General features: G+C 36.2%; 1 protein-coding gene across 1 annotated transcript in view; it reads left to right on the forward strand.

Moving 5' to 3' along the window:
* The window catches only part of LOC124530248, a 41,324-nt gene that overhangs the window by 8,136 nt on the left and 13,321 nt on the right, over positions 1-19,867 (forward strand). Inside the window, exons 2-12 of the mRNA XM_047104305.1 lie at positions 5,259-5,364; positions 12,828-13,027; positions 15,344-15,452; positions 15,519-15,627; positions 15,696-15,815; positions 16,030-16,162; positions 16,734-16,812; positions 17,271-17,518; positions 18,377-18,467; positions 18,968-19,058; positions 19,496-19,675. Of these exons, the coding sequence (XP_046960261.1) occupies positions 5,264-5,364; positions 12,828-13,027; positions 15,344-15,452; positions 15,519-15,627; positions 15,696-15,815; positions 16,030-16,162; positions 16,734-16,812; positions 17,271-17,518; positions 18,377-18,467; positions 18,968-19,058; positions 19,496-19,675 (1,461 nt within the window). The 5' untranslated portion in view covers positions 5,259-5,263. The remainder of the gene's footprint in view (positions 1-5,258; positions 5,365-12,827; positions 13,028-15,343; positions 15,453-15,518; positions 15,628-15,695; positions 15,816-16,029; positions 16,163-16,733; positions 16,813-17,270; positions 17,519-18,376; positions 18,468-18,967; positions 19,059-19,495; positions 19,676-19,867) is intronic.

Here is a 19,867-nt window from a genome sequence, read left to right on the forward strand (position 1 = left end):
AATAGTCACCACTGCCGAAAATAGCGAACAGATTCTTATTGTGTCGCATTCAATGTCAAGCATTGTAGAAAATGTAGACGATCTCAATAAAAAAATAGTTTTGAGATGTTCTCTTTTCAGGGTTCCGTAAGGGGAAAATGGAATACAGAATATTTTCTTAGGTGTGATCGTCGGGGTTAACTGTTAGGTATTTTTAATAAAGATTAGGAAACTTTCATTTTTAAATTGTATTTACCAGTCAATATATTACTTTTTGTTCTTATTTTTCATCTCTAACTCTACATTAGTCTATAGTTTTTATTGTTACTAAATGAAGTGTTCTTCGGCACATTTGTTTATTTTTTAAAACGTGTCTACTCGTATGAATAAATATTCCCCCTTCTTTCGTATCAGGACTATTGTTAGATTGTCAGAGGGGCTAGACAAAAGTCATTCGACGATTGTCGAAGCGATTTCGAACCTCGCTGTCGTTTAAATTATCCAATTCAATGCATCAATTGCTAGTTACATGATACATCATGATACACGTATAATACATAAATATATATGATATAATTTTCCTGTATTTTCGTCTATTCCGTATAGGAAATCGACATCCCCATGTAACGGTCCAAAGTTGCATTAACTTCAGCGAAAGCGAAGAAGCGATAAAAACTAAAACTTGGGAAAAAACAAATAAGCAATTTATTTTATACTAGATTTTGATGTTAATTACCAAAGATTGACACCGTAAGGAAGGTTAAATATTCTAGTTTTTTTTTATCCTAATCCAAATGAAAAAAGTTACAAGTTTGTCTTTAAGCTTAAAAATACATTTTCGTCTTGAAAAGTTGATAAAAAGCATTTTATCAATACTCTTTTATTAAAGTGGTTGCTAAGGCTCGCCCACACTCGAGACTTGGATTAATACTCAGGGGTCAGGCACCTCTTATTGAAAAATCGATAATAAGGTATTTTAGTCTGCGATTCTATATTAAAATATAAAACGAAAATTAAAAGGGTTTCAAGTATAAAAAGGTTTATTTCGATGTAAACTTGTCAAAAAAAAGTCAAATTCATCTATATTTCTTATGCAGGTTTTGTGAAAAAGCTTTATTTTGTTGTACTTTCAATATTGTAATTATATATAGATCATATAATACCATTAGGAGCGCTTACAGCTCTGTTCACGTGAGACTGAAGTCTTTTGCGTCAGTAACGTTACATAAAATTTTTGCACACAATTCGATCTTGAAATTACGTAAATCCAGCGCGCCGCGCGCTTAATAAAAGTATTGTAACTGTAGTAAAGTATAAACAATGCCTTAACACCTGAATAGCAATGTATATGTAGGTATATGTTTAATTTATACGAAAGAATAGTTTTATGGAAATCTTTAGACTATATCGTAAACGGCAATTTCTATGTACCTACCTGTATATGTATGTATATTTTTAGTAAATTTGTTATGAAGAAAGTTTAAGCTCTAGGGAAGGACGTAGACTACTTTATATCCCTAGTATAATATAAACAGATAACATAGAAAAAGTAAACTTCGTTTTCTGTATTAAAGTGCTATAAAATAAAAACATGTCTTCATGAAACATCCTCAAATCGGACTGTTCCGAGCCGTTCTCGTTAGTTCAACTAGACAAATAAATAATATTAAAATTCAGTACTTACTGACATACTTTTCGGGATTAGAGAAAATTATATTTTTCAAATGTCTTCCGTCTTCAGACAGGTTTTTGCAGGATTTTATATAACATGAAATGTTTTTTAGTTTCTTCAAATCATATCAAGCAAGCTTGATATAAGAATGACTTCCTCTTATTCTACCGAGTTGTCGTTTTATATAACTAATTCAGTTTCGGTGACAGAGCACTTTTATTGTAAGCATGACCCGATTCTACGGCCAGGATTGGCTCGAATCGAAGGAACTCCTGAACTATTATCTAACTAAGCCAATTGATCTATTTTATGTTATGGTTATGGTTGTAACTTTATTTTACGTTATATATTAATGTTCCGAGTTCTGTAACTCTCTCTAGGTATCATGCTTGCTTTGATTTCGACTAAGACGAAAATATATATATTAAAAATCAAAAGCAGTTATGCTGTTTAAGATGTTTATCATAGATTTAACATTATGGTAAAGTATAAAATGTTTTTTAACGAATGAAAATACAATAGTTATATATCCGATATGTAATAGTGGGCGAGTCATATCAGCGAGTTAATTATAATTAATTTGATACCAGAAACAATCCCGTGGGCCTTCTAACGGTCCATTATGTAAAATGTAGACGGGCCGTTCCGGTTCCGTATGGCCTAATCACTTAACTAATTAAAATGTACATGCAACTAGGTTGTTAGTTATGCTGTCAAACATAACACATCAATTAATGTCTATTTATCGCGCCGTTATGCAGTTTGTTAAAGAATTACTGAATTTTTAAATCGATTTTAAACACATATTCGTGAATAAAAGGAATGTATTGCAATTAATCAAATAATTACTTATGTACACTTGTACTGTATGTACACAGCCTGTAACTGTCTAAATATAAAAATTAAAAACTAATATTTAGGTAACTTTATGGTTAGTACGTAATTGTTTCCGAACTCTTTCTCGAAGAAATCGGAATTGACTCCACGGGTTTGCTGGTGGAAATACTTGCTAGGTATAATGTCATCCGACACTAAATGTTTTCCATCACTACAGACATGAATAAATGAGTCACATGAATAATTAGCGGTACTTTGTTAGAGTCAAAAGTCAACTTCAAATCTTTTTTGTAAAGTGTCAATGATTTTCATCTATCGACAGTCCGGGAAAAAGCTAAATTTGTGTTAGATTCGTCATTGTCTTTTCTCCATAAATTAAGAATAGTGCTTAATTCATCTCGTGCTCGGCGGTGAAGGAAAACATCGTGAGGAACCATGCATATGTCTAATTTTATCGAAATTTTGCGACATTTATATTCCACCAACCCGCATTGGAATAGCGTGGTGGAATACGTTCCAAACCCACTCCTTGATGGAAGAGGAGGCCTTAGCCCAGCTGTGGGAAATTTAGAGGCTGTTAATTTACTCTACTTTTACATACTTATTTCCAAATGATATATTGTTTCTGTGATGGTACTTCAATTAAAAACGTAAAACATTGGTTTTTCTATTTAATCTTAGAACATAAATAAACCAGAACCATTTTTGAAAGCAATGACCCTATTATACATTTCTTTCATCGCGCTAATTCTTCACACGCTGTCTACTAGTGAAAAGTACGTTGTAAAATAAATATTTGTGTGTTTAAATTTGTGCGTAGTTACCTACACCGCCCACTCTATTTACATAGGCGTAATTTTGTCATTAAATATTGTACTTTCACTCACCCACTTCATATGTATTCAAAGAAACCTTCGCATCTGATTCAGTTAAAGTTATTAGATTACCAAGAATCAATAATATATAGTACGACACAACTTAGATGTAGCACCGGCAATTTCAATAACACCGATTTATACAACCAATAAAAATAGCTCCCTATCGCGCCATTCGACGCTATAGATTCTCGCGTCAGTTCAACCCGAGAAAGCATGTCAAATGGACTAATATTATTAGGTCATATGATATTGTAAGTTATCACGTTTATGTAAAGACCATATTCACATAAGAAATAAATATTGATAATTTGGGATAGCGTATAGTACGACACAATTTAGATGTAGCATCAGCAAAATTCGTAAAACCGATCACATCCGAATTGAGTACGCTATACCAAATTATCAATATTTATTTTTCATGCGAATATAATCTTTGCACAAACGTAATAACTTGTAATATCTTATGACCTAATATATTCGTCAATTTGACACCTCCATTTACATGCACTTGCTTTCTCTGACGCGAGAATCTATAGCGACGAATAGCGTCGAATGGCGCGATAGGGAGCTATTTCTACTGGTTGTGTAAATCGATAGTAATCGGTTTTATTTTCATTCCATTGCATTTTCCGATGCTACATCTAAGTTGCGTCGTGCTATACTTATGTATTAAACTACATTTTTCCCGCGACTTCCGCGTGGTCTTCAATTTGTAAAAACTACTCGCGCGTCACTTGTTCTATAATTGTTGTACTAATTCGGAAACCTTGGCGAGCGTGCGCACAACTGACCGAAGTTCCATCTCATACGAATGAATTATATAGGAATAAATATGGGATAGATTTTATCGATAGGATTTTTCAGTTTCTGTAATTAACAAATTTGTGCATATAGTCTGATAGCCGCAATTTCCCAGACCTGTTATTGCGTGAAACATCAAAACGTGCTTTAAATAATGACTGTAATAAAATTTAGAAAATTTAGATATTTCGTGACATTAGATATAAAATTAAAATTCATCTTCAACGAAAGAATATTAAATATAAAATAATGACAGAATCAAATATGTTGACGAAAATTGAGTATAAGATAAATATATCGAGCTACATCATTCAGTCGAGTTTTTAATATAAACGATTTCTTCAGAAATTCAGTATTTTAGACGATAATACACGTAAACTATTTAAGATCGATCATAAAATTTGCCTCTTGCGATGACATCTCTATTTAAATTTATATGGCTATCTAAATATCGCAATAACATTCGATATTTTATTAGTAAAGTAAATGGCATATATATTATGTAATTAAATTTCGATTAATTAAGGCAGTACATTACGAGTTGAGTCATTAGAGCGATACACGCGAATGGAATAATCAAACGCAACTTTCTGTTATGAAGACCATACAATTATCATCGATATTTTTAATAAATATCGAAATTAATCTTTAAAAGTGAAAACTACAACTCGTCGAACTAACTAACAATTTTTTTAAACAGACAATTTTAATTTAGTAAGGGCCCAAGGGTTGATTTTTTTTAATTAAATAGTTCATCATTACATAGTATAAAACAAAGTCGCATACCGCTGTCTGTCCTTATGTATGGTTAGATCTTTAAAATTACGCAACGGATTTTTATGCGTTTTTTTTTAATAGATTATACCTAATATATAATTTTTATAATAAAGTGATTCGAGCGAAATATAATACATGGACAATATAGTAAAGAAACACTAATAATTTAAAAAAAATGTAATGTGATATCGTAAATAATCAAATTCTGTATAGTAGTATATTTAGAATAAGTATTGCACTCGTGCGTTAATAAAAATTCTAGTTTATTAAAACGGCCGTTGTTACCGAATGTAACTATTTATTTTTCTTTACAGGCAAAATGGTGGTGGGCGAGAGTAAGCGTACTTCAAATATCATGGACGGGATCGAAAACACGGGGGACGTCCGCCTCCACGACCACCGGCTTCGGCTCAAACAAAGGTATATAGAATCATCATTCTCCTGCCCTTATCCCAATTTTATTTGGGGTCGGCACAGCATGTCTTCTCCTTCCATACTTCTCTGTCAGACGTCATCTCACAAGTAACATTCTTTCTAGCCATATCGTCTTTCACACAATCCATCCATCGTTTCCTTGGTCGTCCTCTACCTCTGTATCCATCCACATCCATGCTCAAGGCCTTCCTCACAATGTGTTCCTCATTCCTCCGCATTACATGCCCATACCATGATAGCCGCCTTCCACATAACTTCTCGGCTATCGGTGTCACTTTCAAACTTCCTCTTATATACTCATTCCTTACTCTATCCATTCGCGTAACACCACACATTCCTCTCAGCATTCTCATCTCCGCAACATGCAATTGTCTTTCAGTCATCCCTTTTGTAGCCCAACACTCTGATCCATACAGGACAGCAGGTCTGATCATGGTCTTATAGATCTTCCCCTTAAGTTTAAGGGGAATACGGGGGTCACAAATTGTTCCCGTAACCTGCCGCCATTTCATCCATCCTGTGTTAATCCTGTGCTTCACCGTTCGATCTATTTCGCCATCGCCTTGAATGAGTGAACCGAGATACCGGAAGTCGGAGCAGACTGGAAGAGCTGCGCCATCAAGCGCTATGGCTTCGGGACCGGAGAGACCGCCGAAATCGCAGAACATGTATTCAGTCTTCGTTCTACTGATTTTCAGGCCAACATTCTCCAGTTTCCGTTGCCAATCCTCCAATCTGCTCTGGATCTCAGGTCCATCTTCACCAACCAGTACAATGTCGTCGGCAAAAAGCATGCACCAGGGTGCCTCCTCCTGTATGTCCGCCGTTAGAGCATCCATAACCAACAGGAAGAGGTAAGGACTTAGAGCCGACCCTTGGTGCAAACCTACAGCCACATTGAACCGGTCGGTGTTACCGGCAGACGATCGGACGTAGGTACAAGATCCCTTGTACATAGCACGAATTAACTCCACATACTTCCCAGGCAAACCTTTCTCTTTCAATGCCCACCATAACACTTCACGAGGCACCCTATCATAGGCTTTCTCGAGATCAATGAACACCATGTGCAGGTTCTTGTGAGCACGTCTGTACTTCTCGCACAATTGGCGGAGTGCAAAGATAGCGTCCATTGTCCCTCGACCTGGCATAAACCCAAACTGATTTTCGGTAATTTCACTCTCTTCTCGCAATCTTCTCTCTATTACCTTCTCCCATACTTTCATAGTATGTGATATGAGCTTAATCCCTCTATAGTTGTTGCAATCCTGTACATCTCCTTTATTTTTGAAGATGGGCACTAGTGAACTACTGCACCATTCTTGTGGGATGGTTTCTTCATGCAACAACTTATTGAAGAATAAAGTCAACCACATACATCCTTCACTCTTTAATATCTTCCATACTTCAACTGGTATATCATCTGGACCCAAAGCCTTCCCATTTTTCATGCTTTTGACTGCTGTCATTACCTCATCCATGCTAATTTCTCTTACTAATCCCTTATTTACTTGCGCCTCTCGAAGAACACCATTCCAGTCATTTTCTTCATTCATAAGCTTTTCAAAATAGACCTTCCATCTTTCTTTTATTTCCTCATCTTTACATAAAACTTTACCAGCCTCATCTTTCATGCATTTGATATATGTTATATCTCTCGATCGTCTTTCTCTCTCTTTCGTAATTCGGTAGAGATCCTTCTGGCCTCTAGGGCTATTCAGTGAGTTGTATAAACTCTCCTGTGCCTTCGCTCTGGCAACCGCTACCACCTTCTTTGCTCTCCTCTTAAATTCCCTATAGACTTCCTTTTTTTTATCTTTCAAACTTGCATTCACATTTTTTACAATCTGCCATTCTTTAAATGCCACTTTCTTCTCTTTCAATACATTTTGCACTTCGTCATTCCACCACCAGGTATCCCTATCTATTAAACCCTTTCCTTTCGACTCTCCAAACACATCTTTTGCGACCTTCCTTATATACCCAGCCATCTCATTCCAACATTCATTCGCCAATGTCTCTTTCATATCACTCATTTCTATCATTTTCTCCAATATTTGGTTCCGAAATCTAATAGCACATTCATCATTCTCTAACATACGCCATCTTGTCTTAGGAGGGGGCCGTGTTCGGCTGTTTTTGGGCGAGACACTTAATTTAAAATCCATTAGGATTAGTCTGTGTTGGGTGACTAAAGCTTCGCCTGGCAGCACTTTACAGTTTTTGACACAGCATAGACTCCTTCGCCTCACTAGGAAATAGTCTATCTGTGTCGCGTGGTGGCCACTCTTGTAAGTTATAAGGTGTTCCTCTTTTTTCTTAAACCACGTGTTTGTTATAGCCAGGTCGAAGGCACAGGCAGCTTGTAAAAGTGCCTCGCCGTCAGCGTTCCGGTTTCCAAATCCCAACCCACCATGCACTCTCTCATATCCATCACTCTCTTTTCCTACATGGCCATTAAAGTCACCACCCACATATACTTCCTCGCTATCCTGTAAATCCATCAGCAGACAATCAAAATCCTCCCAAAACTTTTCTTTCACGCTTTCCTCACAGCCTGACTGTGGCGCGTATACACTTATTAAATTCAGTGTCACGCCGTCCACAATTAATTTAATCGCTATCAGTCTATCATTCACTCTTTTTACATCAACCACACATTCTTTCAGCCTACTATCTAAAACTATACCCACACCATTTCTCTTACCATCACTTCCACAATAGAATAACTTATATCCTTCTCCTATTTCCCTAGCCCTTGCACCCTTCCACTTTGTCTCTTGCAGGCACGCTGCATTTATCCGTCGCCTTTTCAGAACATCTGCTAGCTCCCTTCCTCTTCCAGACATCGTTCCTACATTCCAACTCGCATACCTCAATTTTACCTCTCTCACACTTCGAGCTCGCTTCTTACGTCGCACCCGCCCGTTTTGGTGCGACAACCCTTGTCCATTTCCCACAGGGGCCGGGTGCTGCTCCTGCGCGTCGCCTGTGGGGTACGCCCTAGCCCTATCATTCTTATGGTTTTCTTTGTCCATGCTGTAAATGTTTCGGCTTATATTTTTAAAGTCGGCCGCCTGCCTGACACTAACCCTCCTTGGGAATGCTATCGTGGTGGTTTACCCGCCACCGTGCGGGTGGCCCAAAGTGCAGATGATATACACTGGGCCCTAATATAAACCCTTAGTCGCCTCTTACGACACCCACGGGTAGAGATGGGGAGGTCCTATTCTAATCCGGGACCACACGGAATACTCTATATATATATAATATTCTATATACCTAAACAAAGGTATATAGAATATCGTTTTCATTAGGTACATGTTAAAGGCCAGGAGTAAGTCATAATTTAATATGTTACTAGTTTTTGCCCGCGGCTTCGCTCGCGTTTTCAGGAGTTGCTTATCACGTGTTAGGCAAAAGAACTAGCCTATGTCCATCTCTGGAATACAAGGTTGCTTCACTTTGAATTTCATTAACAACAACAGCCTGTAAATTCCCACTGCTGGGCTAAAGACCTCTTCTCCCTTTGATTAGAGGGTTTGGAACATATTCCACCACGCTGTTCCAAGTTGGTTGGGGGTTGGTGGAATACACATGTGGCAGAATTTCTATGAAATTTATCACATGCAGGTTTCCTCACGATGTTTTCCTTCACCGCTGAGTACGAGATGAATTATAAAGACAAATTAAGCACTTGAAGCAGCGGTGCTTGCCTGGGTTTGAACCCGCAATCATCGGTTAAGATGCTCGCGTTCTAACTAAGATGGCCCAGTCCATCTCGACTATGAATTTCATCACATTCGGTTAATTGGTGTGTAGTGAAAGAGCGGCAGACAGACAGACTTACTTTTACATTTATAATATTAATATAGATAATTGTGATATACAATCCTAAGAGTATCCACATAAACGGTTTAGTATTTATATTCACAAATTAAAAAAGTTGTATCTTGTTGTATTGAATTTACACCGAGCTAAAATGTAATACCATTTAACTGTTCTTCTTAAAGTTATTTGGTTATAATTGTAAAATTTTGTAAATCGATTTCGATTACGGTATAAAATAGCTGAGAAAACGTTGAATAATTTGACTATTATTACAATCGTTCGCTGTCGTGGTGAGCCACTGACCGCATTTTAAAGTTTCGATTTATTGCACCTACGCTTGGCTTCTCCGATAAACTGTGGGTGGGAAGGTCTGAATGACGTCATCGAGGACTTCCAACCTTTCCATTTTAATGTTTATCTTTCAGTGAAACTAGGTAAAGGTTAAATATAATGTGATCAATCCAGTGATATGCCCAGCATTAGCGTAGCCAGGTAGGGGATATCAGCGCATCCCTCTAGAATATAACAAATTAAGAAATAACCAAATACAGAAGATATATATATCAAATTCGGTTTTCAGCATAAACTGTTACTTCTTAAGTTGATGGGAAAGTCGACCTAAAAATAACAAAAGATTCACTGAAAAGTGAAAGTTAACTCATTTGCTTTTATGTAGACTACAGAACTGGGGTCAAAAATCCAATAGTTAACAAAACCTCTTTCTTTTTTTGGAGTCGGCCAAAATCATAGAACAATGTCAATATTCATACTTCAGTGTGAATGTTGACTCGACAATAAAAGACGAGAAATAATTATTTTGTCAATATTAAACTAATGATGTAAATTCCTGGTTGACCTAAATGTTATCCAGGGATAAAGTATGTGTTGCACCCAGCCAAAATCTAAAAGATCGGGTTCCTTGGTTATTGTTGTATCATAGGACATTTTTACGATTGAGGATAAATTGTATTATATATTTTCCGAGAAAGTGCATTAGAAATAATTAAATTGTTTATTCTATGGCTTCAAATACTGCGAACTGAGAACGGATTATTTATAAACACATTTGTCATGTTCACAAGCTTCTCAGCTATTCTTACAAGTCACGATAAAGCAACTAAATACTTGTATAAAAATATACCAAGATAATGGTTTCAGTTTTTTTAGGATTTAAATAATTTCTTGTATAAATTTTGTAAGATATCAGGTAGTCGTAAACTAAACTTGTTTAAAAACTTAACCTTCAATATACCGCGGCTACTTTTACAAGCTTACTACATACCGGTGCGTTAGATTTACATATGTAAAATCCGATTTATATTAACTTTAGTTTAGTAGGTAGAAACAGGTAGGCTAATCTTAAAGTTACTTGAAAATAAAGTCAGACAATCGTCAATAGTTTGTCTCGCTGGTAACGCCCATTTTATTGCCGTAGTTTTATTGATATAGTTCATTCATTGTTGAAATATTTCGCCTTTGTTCTACATTATTATAGAATACAAATAATAATACAAAAACACATTTTTTCATGTTTATATTAATATTTATTTTAACGCGACATCCCTTAGTTTTTCTCTAACGGAGATATACATACTTTGTGGTGAGATTTGTATCAGTGTTACCAGAACGATATATTTATTATATACTCTCCGACACAGCCATACTATTTATCCATATATATGGAACGTCTGATCTTATATATTTCCCTTGAGTACTATAAGCTAGGGTGTTTTTAATGCAGGTTGACATCAGTATACATGTTCTTAATGTCATAGTCTTATAAAAATGGCCTCAGTTAAGAAGTAGTTTGTAAACGTCTCATTCTTTGGCTAAACTCCTTACATTTCGAGGAAAATGTTTCAGACCTAGGATGCATACAGATTGATATTAATCTGAAACATTCAGATCTTCTAAAGAAATTTTCCTTCACCACCAAACTCGAGGTTAATTATAAACATAAATTGAAACGCATCACTGTATTGTTACACAGTAAACTGATAAAATACCTTCGCTTGCTCGATCGTTGCATGCAGACACAAGTATTATGTCGTATGGTTATGTAAATTTAGCAGGTATGTTACAATATTTCGCTTCAATTCACACCTTATCGACCATTCTATTCATTTAAGTAAATAATGTTTTTATTGGGTGTAGAATGCGTTTGTTATGCTCTTGTTTGTTAATAAATATTGTTTTATGTAGAATTTATCAGTGAACAGGTTAACATATATTATGTAGTTTAAACTTTATATAAAGGATATATACAATTTTGTTTGTATTACTTAGCGGCAGTTAAGTCCAATGTTCATAGTTTTCCTTAAATAAATGTTATCTGCAGGAAAAATTATTTTGACACAGTTCCATTTAAAATGGCGCAAGCGCATCATATTACTATTCAAAACAATAAAAAGTTAATAAAAAAATAACCTAGAATATTATGTACATTACTATGTAACAGATTACAATACATTCGTTTGAATCATTTGACTAGCAAAATAATAATAGAGTAAAAAAAATCAAATTGCACAAAAAGTTACTAGGAATAGATATATGATGGACTTTAGTGTTACAAAATTTTAAAAGAACGATCAACAATCTATATTGTTTGATTACACGTTATTGAGCAAAACATATTGGATGTACCGAGGGAAAATATAAAAGCCCAAAAGAAGCATAAATAAACTTTCAAATGTGAAGAAGTACTTAAACTAATTTAAACAAATCTGACCCTTTATACATGGCTATAAAAATCTATAATTCCATTTTTAAACGAGCTTACATTGATATATTTAGCAAGTCTGATTTGATTTAAAAAATAAATTAAGGAAATATTTTTTACCGTAACCCTGTTTTCATGCCAGTTTTATGTTTGCTATAAAAGGTATTCAGAATTTTTATGCAATGTCTTTTTTATATTATATCTTTGTTATTTATTCTGATATGTTTACTTTATAATTTGAATAGTTTCTTTTTTTTTTGTATATTATTTCCTTTTAAATAGGCATAGTAGTATTTTTTGTTGTTGTTTTTTGTTATAACATGAGGTAGCCTATAAGAGTGATATACATTATATTTTTTATAAGACTTGATGTATATATAAAATACGATACTTTGTATGTATCACATACTATGTAATAAATACGATTTTCGAAATGAAATAAAAATTAGAAAAATGTGTTAAGTATAGGTAGGCGGACGGGCTAATGGGCCAACTGATGAAGTGGGCGCTGTAAAAATATTAAACATTTTTTACATCGCCAATGCGCTACAAACCTCGATAGCTTAGATGTTATGCCTTGTGCCTGAAGTTACGCTGGCTCACTCACCCTCAAAGTAGAACACATCAGGGCTGTTTACCAATACAATATCTCATGAGTGGGTTGTACCTACCCAGACGGGCTTACACAATGTCCTACCTTCAAGTTCTGATCATCTGTCTAATAAATCATTTTATACACTTAATCATTGAATTGTATATGTACTTAATATACCTTACAATTTACGTTTAATTTATATCGAAAATAAATAATAATCATGATCTTAGCCACGGAAGATCAAAGTCTCTTAAGTTAATAGTTTTATAATGTAATCACTATATCGAATTGTTATTTTTTCAGATTTGATATAGTCAGAAAACTAGGTCAAGGAACATATGGAAAGGTACAGCTCGGCATCAACAAGAAAACAGGACAGGAGGTTGCTATCAAGACGATTAAGAAATGTAAAATTGAAACCGAGGCAGATCTTATTCGGATAAGGAGAGAGGTTCAGATCATGTCTTCCGTCAGACATCCTAATATTGTACATATTTATGAAGGTATATACAAAATTACAGATTATTTATTATTTATAAATTAAAATATAATATAGCGTTTTGGATATCAGCTGGCTTACACTCTGACCTATGTTGACCACATGCGTTCTTTGTCGGATCACCTCAAATATTTATTGTATTGGATATATATCATACTGGCATTTACCTGCTATTCAAGCCACTCCAGTCTTTCGATCATGGGAGTGAAGGAATCATACAACAACAAACAACAACAGCCTGTAAATTCCTACTGCTGGGCTAAATGCCCTTTGAGGAGAAGGTTTGGAACATATTCCACCACGCTGTTCCAATGCGGGTTGGTGGAATACACATGTGGCAGAATTTCTATGAAATTTGTCACATGCAGGTTTCCTCACGATGTTTTCCTTCACCGCTGAGTACGATATGAATTATAAAGACAAATTAAGCACATGAATAAGCGGTGCTTGCCTGGGTTTGAACCCGCAATCATCGGTTGCACGCGTTCTAACCCCTGGGCCATCTCGACTTTTAAACATAAGAATCAAGCAAAAGGAAGGAATCATATTTTGTTTAAATGTTACGGGGACTACCTTTAATATAAATTGGTACTGTAAGAAACACAAAACATTCATTTACATTTACATCGCCAAGGTGATGAAGATGAAGAAAGCATGTGCATGTGGTTACGGTGGCTTCATATCGGATCTCTTTAATGAAGGATATTAAACATTGATGCTTGGCGATACAATATGTGATAACTAGACTACCAAGAAGTCCTAAAAAAGCACGCATTCGTCATTTGCCTTTTTTATGGTATAGGTTGGCGGACGAGCATATTGGCCACCTGATGGTAAGTGGTCACCAACACCCATAGACAATGACGCTGTAAGAAATTTTAACTGTTCCTTACATCGTCAATGTGCCACCAACCTTGGGAATTAAGATGTTATGTCTCTTGTGTCTGTAGTTACACTGGCTCACTCACCCTTCAAACCGGAACACAGCAATACTGAATGATTTGGTTGATTTGTAGTAGAAACTACGAAAGACCGAATCCGATCGAGAGTATTTAAAAGGGAGTTATTTTTCTGGGTGACACTTCGAGTGTGGGTCGTTAGGTCTTTGTCCTGTCGGTGGACGATATTAGGCCGTTACATTATCTCGTTTGACGACGTGGGCACACGAGACGCTAATTTTAACTTTGGCACAAAAAGCTATTATTGTCACACGCTTAATACGATGATAAATCATAATTATAATAAAAAATATATGTGTTAATATGAAAATAAAGAAGAAATTTAATTAGAATGTATATATGTATGTCATATTTCTATTTATTTAGCAAGTAAGTAAGTAGAATTATTTATTGTCTTTGATCTCGTCTCAAGCTCAAAACGATCTCGCCGTGGTAACAATCGTAATGAGTTACTTACTCATTTATATAACTGGATTGTGTGGGTCCGAAATAATATTATAAATTTATGCTGTTCCAAGAGCATCATTTAGAAAGGGACTGAGTAACAGTAGGTTCTCTTAAGGTGCTTACTCTAAAACTTGCTGTGGGATTCTGTAAGAATTCGCACCGTGAAATTTTGACAGTCAACTGATGGTGATACGTCAATTTGTTTACGCTATAAATTTTCTAATTATTATATTCAATGTCGCATATAACATTCAACGCTCGTGTTCTGCGGTGATTTTCCATTTTCGTCTTCCAGAATACATCTAGTTTGGTGAACTCCCAACACGTGGCTTGAGTTTCATGCACAGTCAGCCCAACAACAATACACAGCCAATTTTTTTTTTTTTTATAATATTTAATATATTAAATATTTTAAGCACTGTACAACAACAACAACAGCCTGTCAATTTTCTCAATGTTAGGCTAAGACCTCCCCTCCCTTTGAGGAAAAGGTTTAGAACATATTCCACCGCGCTGTTCCAATGCGGGTTGGTGGAATCTACATATGGCAGAATTTGTATGAAATTAGACACATGTAGGTTTCCTCACGGTGTTTCCTTCGCCGCCAAGCTCGAGATGAATAATAAATGAATTATAAATACAAAATAAGCACATGAATATTCAGTGGAGCTTGCCTGGGTTTGAACCCGCAATCATTGGTTACGATGCACGTGTTCCAACCACTATCCATCCATCCATCTCGGCTCAAGTGTGCGTGCCTATGTAATTTATATGATTTATTTAAGATGTACACATATAAGCTTTTATGTACTGCTCCTAGATTCTCATATTAAATTATCCAATATACGAAAGTTGACGTCATTTCCTGTGTCAATAATCAATCTGGACTCTTTTAACAATGAAAACAATTTCAGTATTTGAAAACAGCGAGAAGATGATTCTTGTAATGGAGTATTGTTCTGGCGGTGAACTGTACGACTACCTCAGCCAGAAAAAAGTATTAGAAGAAGACGAAGCCAGAAGGTCGGACGACTTTAACGAATATTAGTTTAAAAAAGTTTCCCTTGTTTAATGGTAATGAAATTGCAGGTTATTCCGGCAGATTGCAACCGCCGTCTATTATTGCCATATACATAAAATATGCCATAGAGATTTAAAATTAGAAAATGTGTTACTCGACGACACTGGGAGCGCTAAGGTGGGTGTGACTCTGATTTATATCTATAACATTTGTTTCGTGTAAATTAATTAATGTTTAATTTCCAGATCGCTGATTTTGGTCTCTCGAACGTTTTCAAAGAAACATCTCTGCTGTCGACGTTTTGTGGATCACCGCTATACGCGTCCCCAGAAATAGTCAAAGGAACACCGTACATAGGACCTGAGGTTTATAATATATATTGTTAATTAGCATGACGTCTCAACAGTTTTGTGTACGTCAGGCCTTAATATATCGCCAAAGTTTTGAGTCTTGTATTACTCATTTCAGTGTTTCTATTTCGAATCATTGTCAAAAGAGGACCAATTGGCTCGTAGACTTCCTAAAATAAATTGAAATAGAACAACGTATATTTTCGTTTTCAAACTAATTTGTTTTCAGGTGGATTGTTGGTCATTAGGAGTTTTACTTTACACCCTTGTATACGGAGCGATGCCGTTTGATGGTTCGAACTTCAAGCGTCTGGTCAGACAGATCAGCAATGGCGATTATTATGAACCTAAAAACCCATCGAGTGAGTAAGATATTCTTAATATGAAAAATATACTTGTCTGTTATGAAACTAGTGTTACCTTCATAATATCATTAACGCAATATCATATTACCTGACCTCAAAATTGATATTCATCATTATTTATTTTATAACTAGCTTCCCTTCGCGTGTTAGGTGGGGGGGGGGGAGGTCGACACGTGTTCTGTACCCTCTGTCTTTTTCTGTCCTTGGTTTATGTAGCCAACATATAGTATAATAGCAACTACAAATTCCGAGGTGCTAGGATCGAACCCAGGTCGAGTCGATAAAAAATTGGGTTTTTCTGAACTCTTTTCGGGTGTGTTGAATTTGCCGTTACATCCGATTGTGAGAATGAGTCAATATTTGTGTACTGTATATGTATCTGTTGCTTGCTAGCTGTTATACGGAACGTCACAAAACGATATCGTCATCACAACATTTAGGAAGGTTAATTAAACATTCATGAATATTTTGATGACACAAAGGAAGAAAGTCATTTTCACAAACAGAATATCAGTTAGGAGAGTGATAAACATAACATATTTAATCAGTTATTTTTGTTCCAATGCAGCGGCGTCACCCTTGATTCGGGATATGCTGACCGTTGATCCGCTGAAGCGAGCGGACATCGCCTACATCTGTGATCATCCGTGAGTATGACCTTTTGTTACGTGTCTCGTAAGCACATTCATGCGGTCTTGTATGGTATTGATTTTTTTAATTTCCAAAAGTCAATAATACTGTCGTGGGAAATATTAGCCGAATATTAAGTCATTGGTATTTTAACTAAGTAATTATTGAAGCAAATATATTTGTCGCTAATTTCAGCTAAGTCACGTCACTGCACGACATATTTAAAAATAGTTTAAGTATGAAATAGACAATAGTTTCATTTAAATACAATTTTACAATATAATTCCAGGAAATGTTTGTGTTTTCTTTTCTGAAGTATCGGCAGTTAATCTTAACGATTAATAAGTGTAATGTTACAGTATGGAATTAATTTAGATGAATACAGTGATATTAACGAGCAGTATCTTTTTTTTTTTATGGTATAGATTAGGTTAGGTTAGGTTAGTGATATTAACGAGCAGTATCTCCGCCACAGCTGGGTGAACACGGGCTGCGAGACGTCGTGCCTGGAGATGTCGGAGGCGCTGGCGGCCGAGACGCCCGTGCGGCTCGACCTGCTGCTGTCGCTGGCGCCCAACGCGCCCTCCAGCTCGAGCGTCGTCGTGCCGCCCGAGGCCGGCGACCTCGGCCCGCAGGAGAGCTGCACCGACCTCACCAGCTCCACATCGATGGCCGTCGAGCCGAGCAACTCCGCCGAGAAGAGGATCCTCGAGCTCGTGGCCGGTAACGATATCATCACTGTGTTTCCGACTCCGCAAAGTCAATAGATCCTTCAAATCAAATCAAATCAAATCAAATCAATTTTATTCAAGTAAACTTCACAATGAAGCGTTTTTGAATCGTCAATAATCAAATACTACCACCGTTTCGGAAAGCAGCTTCTAGCGAGAAGAAACGGCAAGAAACTCGCATAGTTGCTCTTTTCAAATAAACACATTTACAATGCTGTTATTGACAGTAATTAGCGTCCTATGATGGAACCCGAGCCTAACTCCAGGCGTTTCTCTCTAAAAAGTACTCTTTTAATGAATAGTATGATTTATTTATTAATTTAGTCTTAATAATATTTTTAAATTTTGAACATGGTAAATTGATTATATTTTCCGGTATCTTATTATATATGCGTATACCATATACGTATACCATACCTTCTTGGGGCAAGGTATCCGTTTCTATAATAAAATTCCGCAGAATTTTTTAACTTTGCCGCTTAGTAAATTCAAATCGTTTGTTAATAATACATTGGTAGAAAAAGCATACTATTCGATACAAGATTCTGTAGATGATAAAAAAGCGTGGAGTTAATACCTGTTGACTTCCAAGCAGGATACATTAATTGAAATAATTGTATTTAATTAACATGACGTATTTTTTTAAATGTTAAAAAAGAGTAACTACTGAGTTTCTTGCCGGTACTTCTCGGTAGAATCTACTTTCCGAACCGGTGGTAGTTTCACTTAATTGTAAAATGACGATTCAAAAGTGCTTATAAAAGCCTACTTGAATAAAGTTTATTTTGATTTTGATTTTGAGTGGAGTGGTCCAGGGTTAGGGTAATAATGTCTCGTGCTATGGTCGCAGAGGGCGGCGAGGACGCCATCAAACCGTCGCCCACGCGCACGCTGGTGTCGGCGGCCGACAACAAGCGCCGACTCGACGCGCCTCGCGCCAGGTACGCCGCCATACTGTGTAACAACACCAACAGGCTAGCCAACCCAGCCAACAGGCTAGCCAACCCAGCCAACAGGCTAGCCAACCCAGCCAACAGGCTAGCCAACCCAGCCAACAGGTTGGCGGACATTGGTAATGTAACCAATGTTTAATGTGTCCATTGTCCAGGAGCGATGATGACTTACCTTAATATGTCCCATATTCCATGTCCCAAGTCTGGCTTCGGTTTTATGAAAAAAAAGGTGTATAGTGGGATTATGGAAAAGTAATTTTCCTTACTGTCTATTTATAGAAACAATTTAAAGGAAATGATTATACGAACAAACACACTACTTTTTTTCTATGTATGTGTCATAAATATAGCGTCAAATTACTAAGACTGTGACTTAAAAATTATGATTTTTTATTTTTATATGACATATAACGATTTTTATTTCAATTAAGTGAAAGTTCCACCAATTGATGATATAGATGTCAAACTTAAAATGTTGTCTCGTCCAGCTGTGCGAGCATGGCGCCCCTGTCGCCCGCTCTCCCTGAGGAGGAGGCTAAGTTCGATTCTCCGCCACCGGAGCGAATGTCTGAGGATTCGGTAAGATTAACGTTACATACTTTGTAATGATTATATTCAAAAATATCTGTTTAATTCATTGTATGCTTTAGTAATAACCATATAAACATATTTCATTTTTTTTGTATATTTTTTATTTTTTTGATGGAGTGTTAGCAACTGCTCTAAAAAAAAAGTACAACAGATAGCTCACACTTTGAATTAACAATGAGTACGAATAAAATATTTTTCCAATCACGTAAGAAACTTACATACTTTGTAATAATTATATTAAAAAAATATATACATAAACATTTTCTTTTTTTTTGTATATTTATTTTTTTGATGTAATGTTAGCAACTGCTCCATATTGAAAAAAAGTACAACAAATAGCTTACACTTTGAATTAACAATAAGTACGAATATAATATTTTTCCAATCACATAAGAAACTTAATTCTATTCTTCTTTACATTTCAGCTACAGTTCACTCAACCGTCGCTGAAGTCGTCCGCCACGATGACGATATCGCCGGCGCCCGCGCACGCAGCCGACAGCGCCGCCACGGACGACGAGCCCAAAGACAACACTAAAGGCGTCGCTAAGAAGGTGTCGCCGCCAAAGGGCGACGAAAGCACGGACAAATTGGAGGAGCCAAAGGTATGTATTGTATTCATATTAGTCGTCGCCCACGGTTTCGCTTGCGTTTGATGGTGTTGGTTGTCACGTGTCAGGCAAAAGTAGTCTATGTACATTTTTGGAGCTCATGTTTGCTTCATACCAGTCGGTTTAGCGGTTTGGTCGTAAAAGAGTGACAAACAGACAGAGTTACTTTCACATTTGTAATAATAA

This window comes from Vanessa cardui, chromosome 6, assembly GCF_905220365.1.
Source record: "Vanessa cardui chromosome 6, ilVanCard2.1, whole genome shotgun sequence".
Taxonomy (NCBI): Eukaryota; Metazoa; Arthropoda; class Insecta; order Lepidoptera; family Nymphalidae; genus Vanessa; species Vanessa cardui.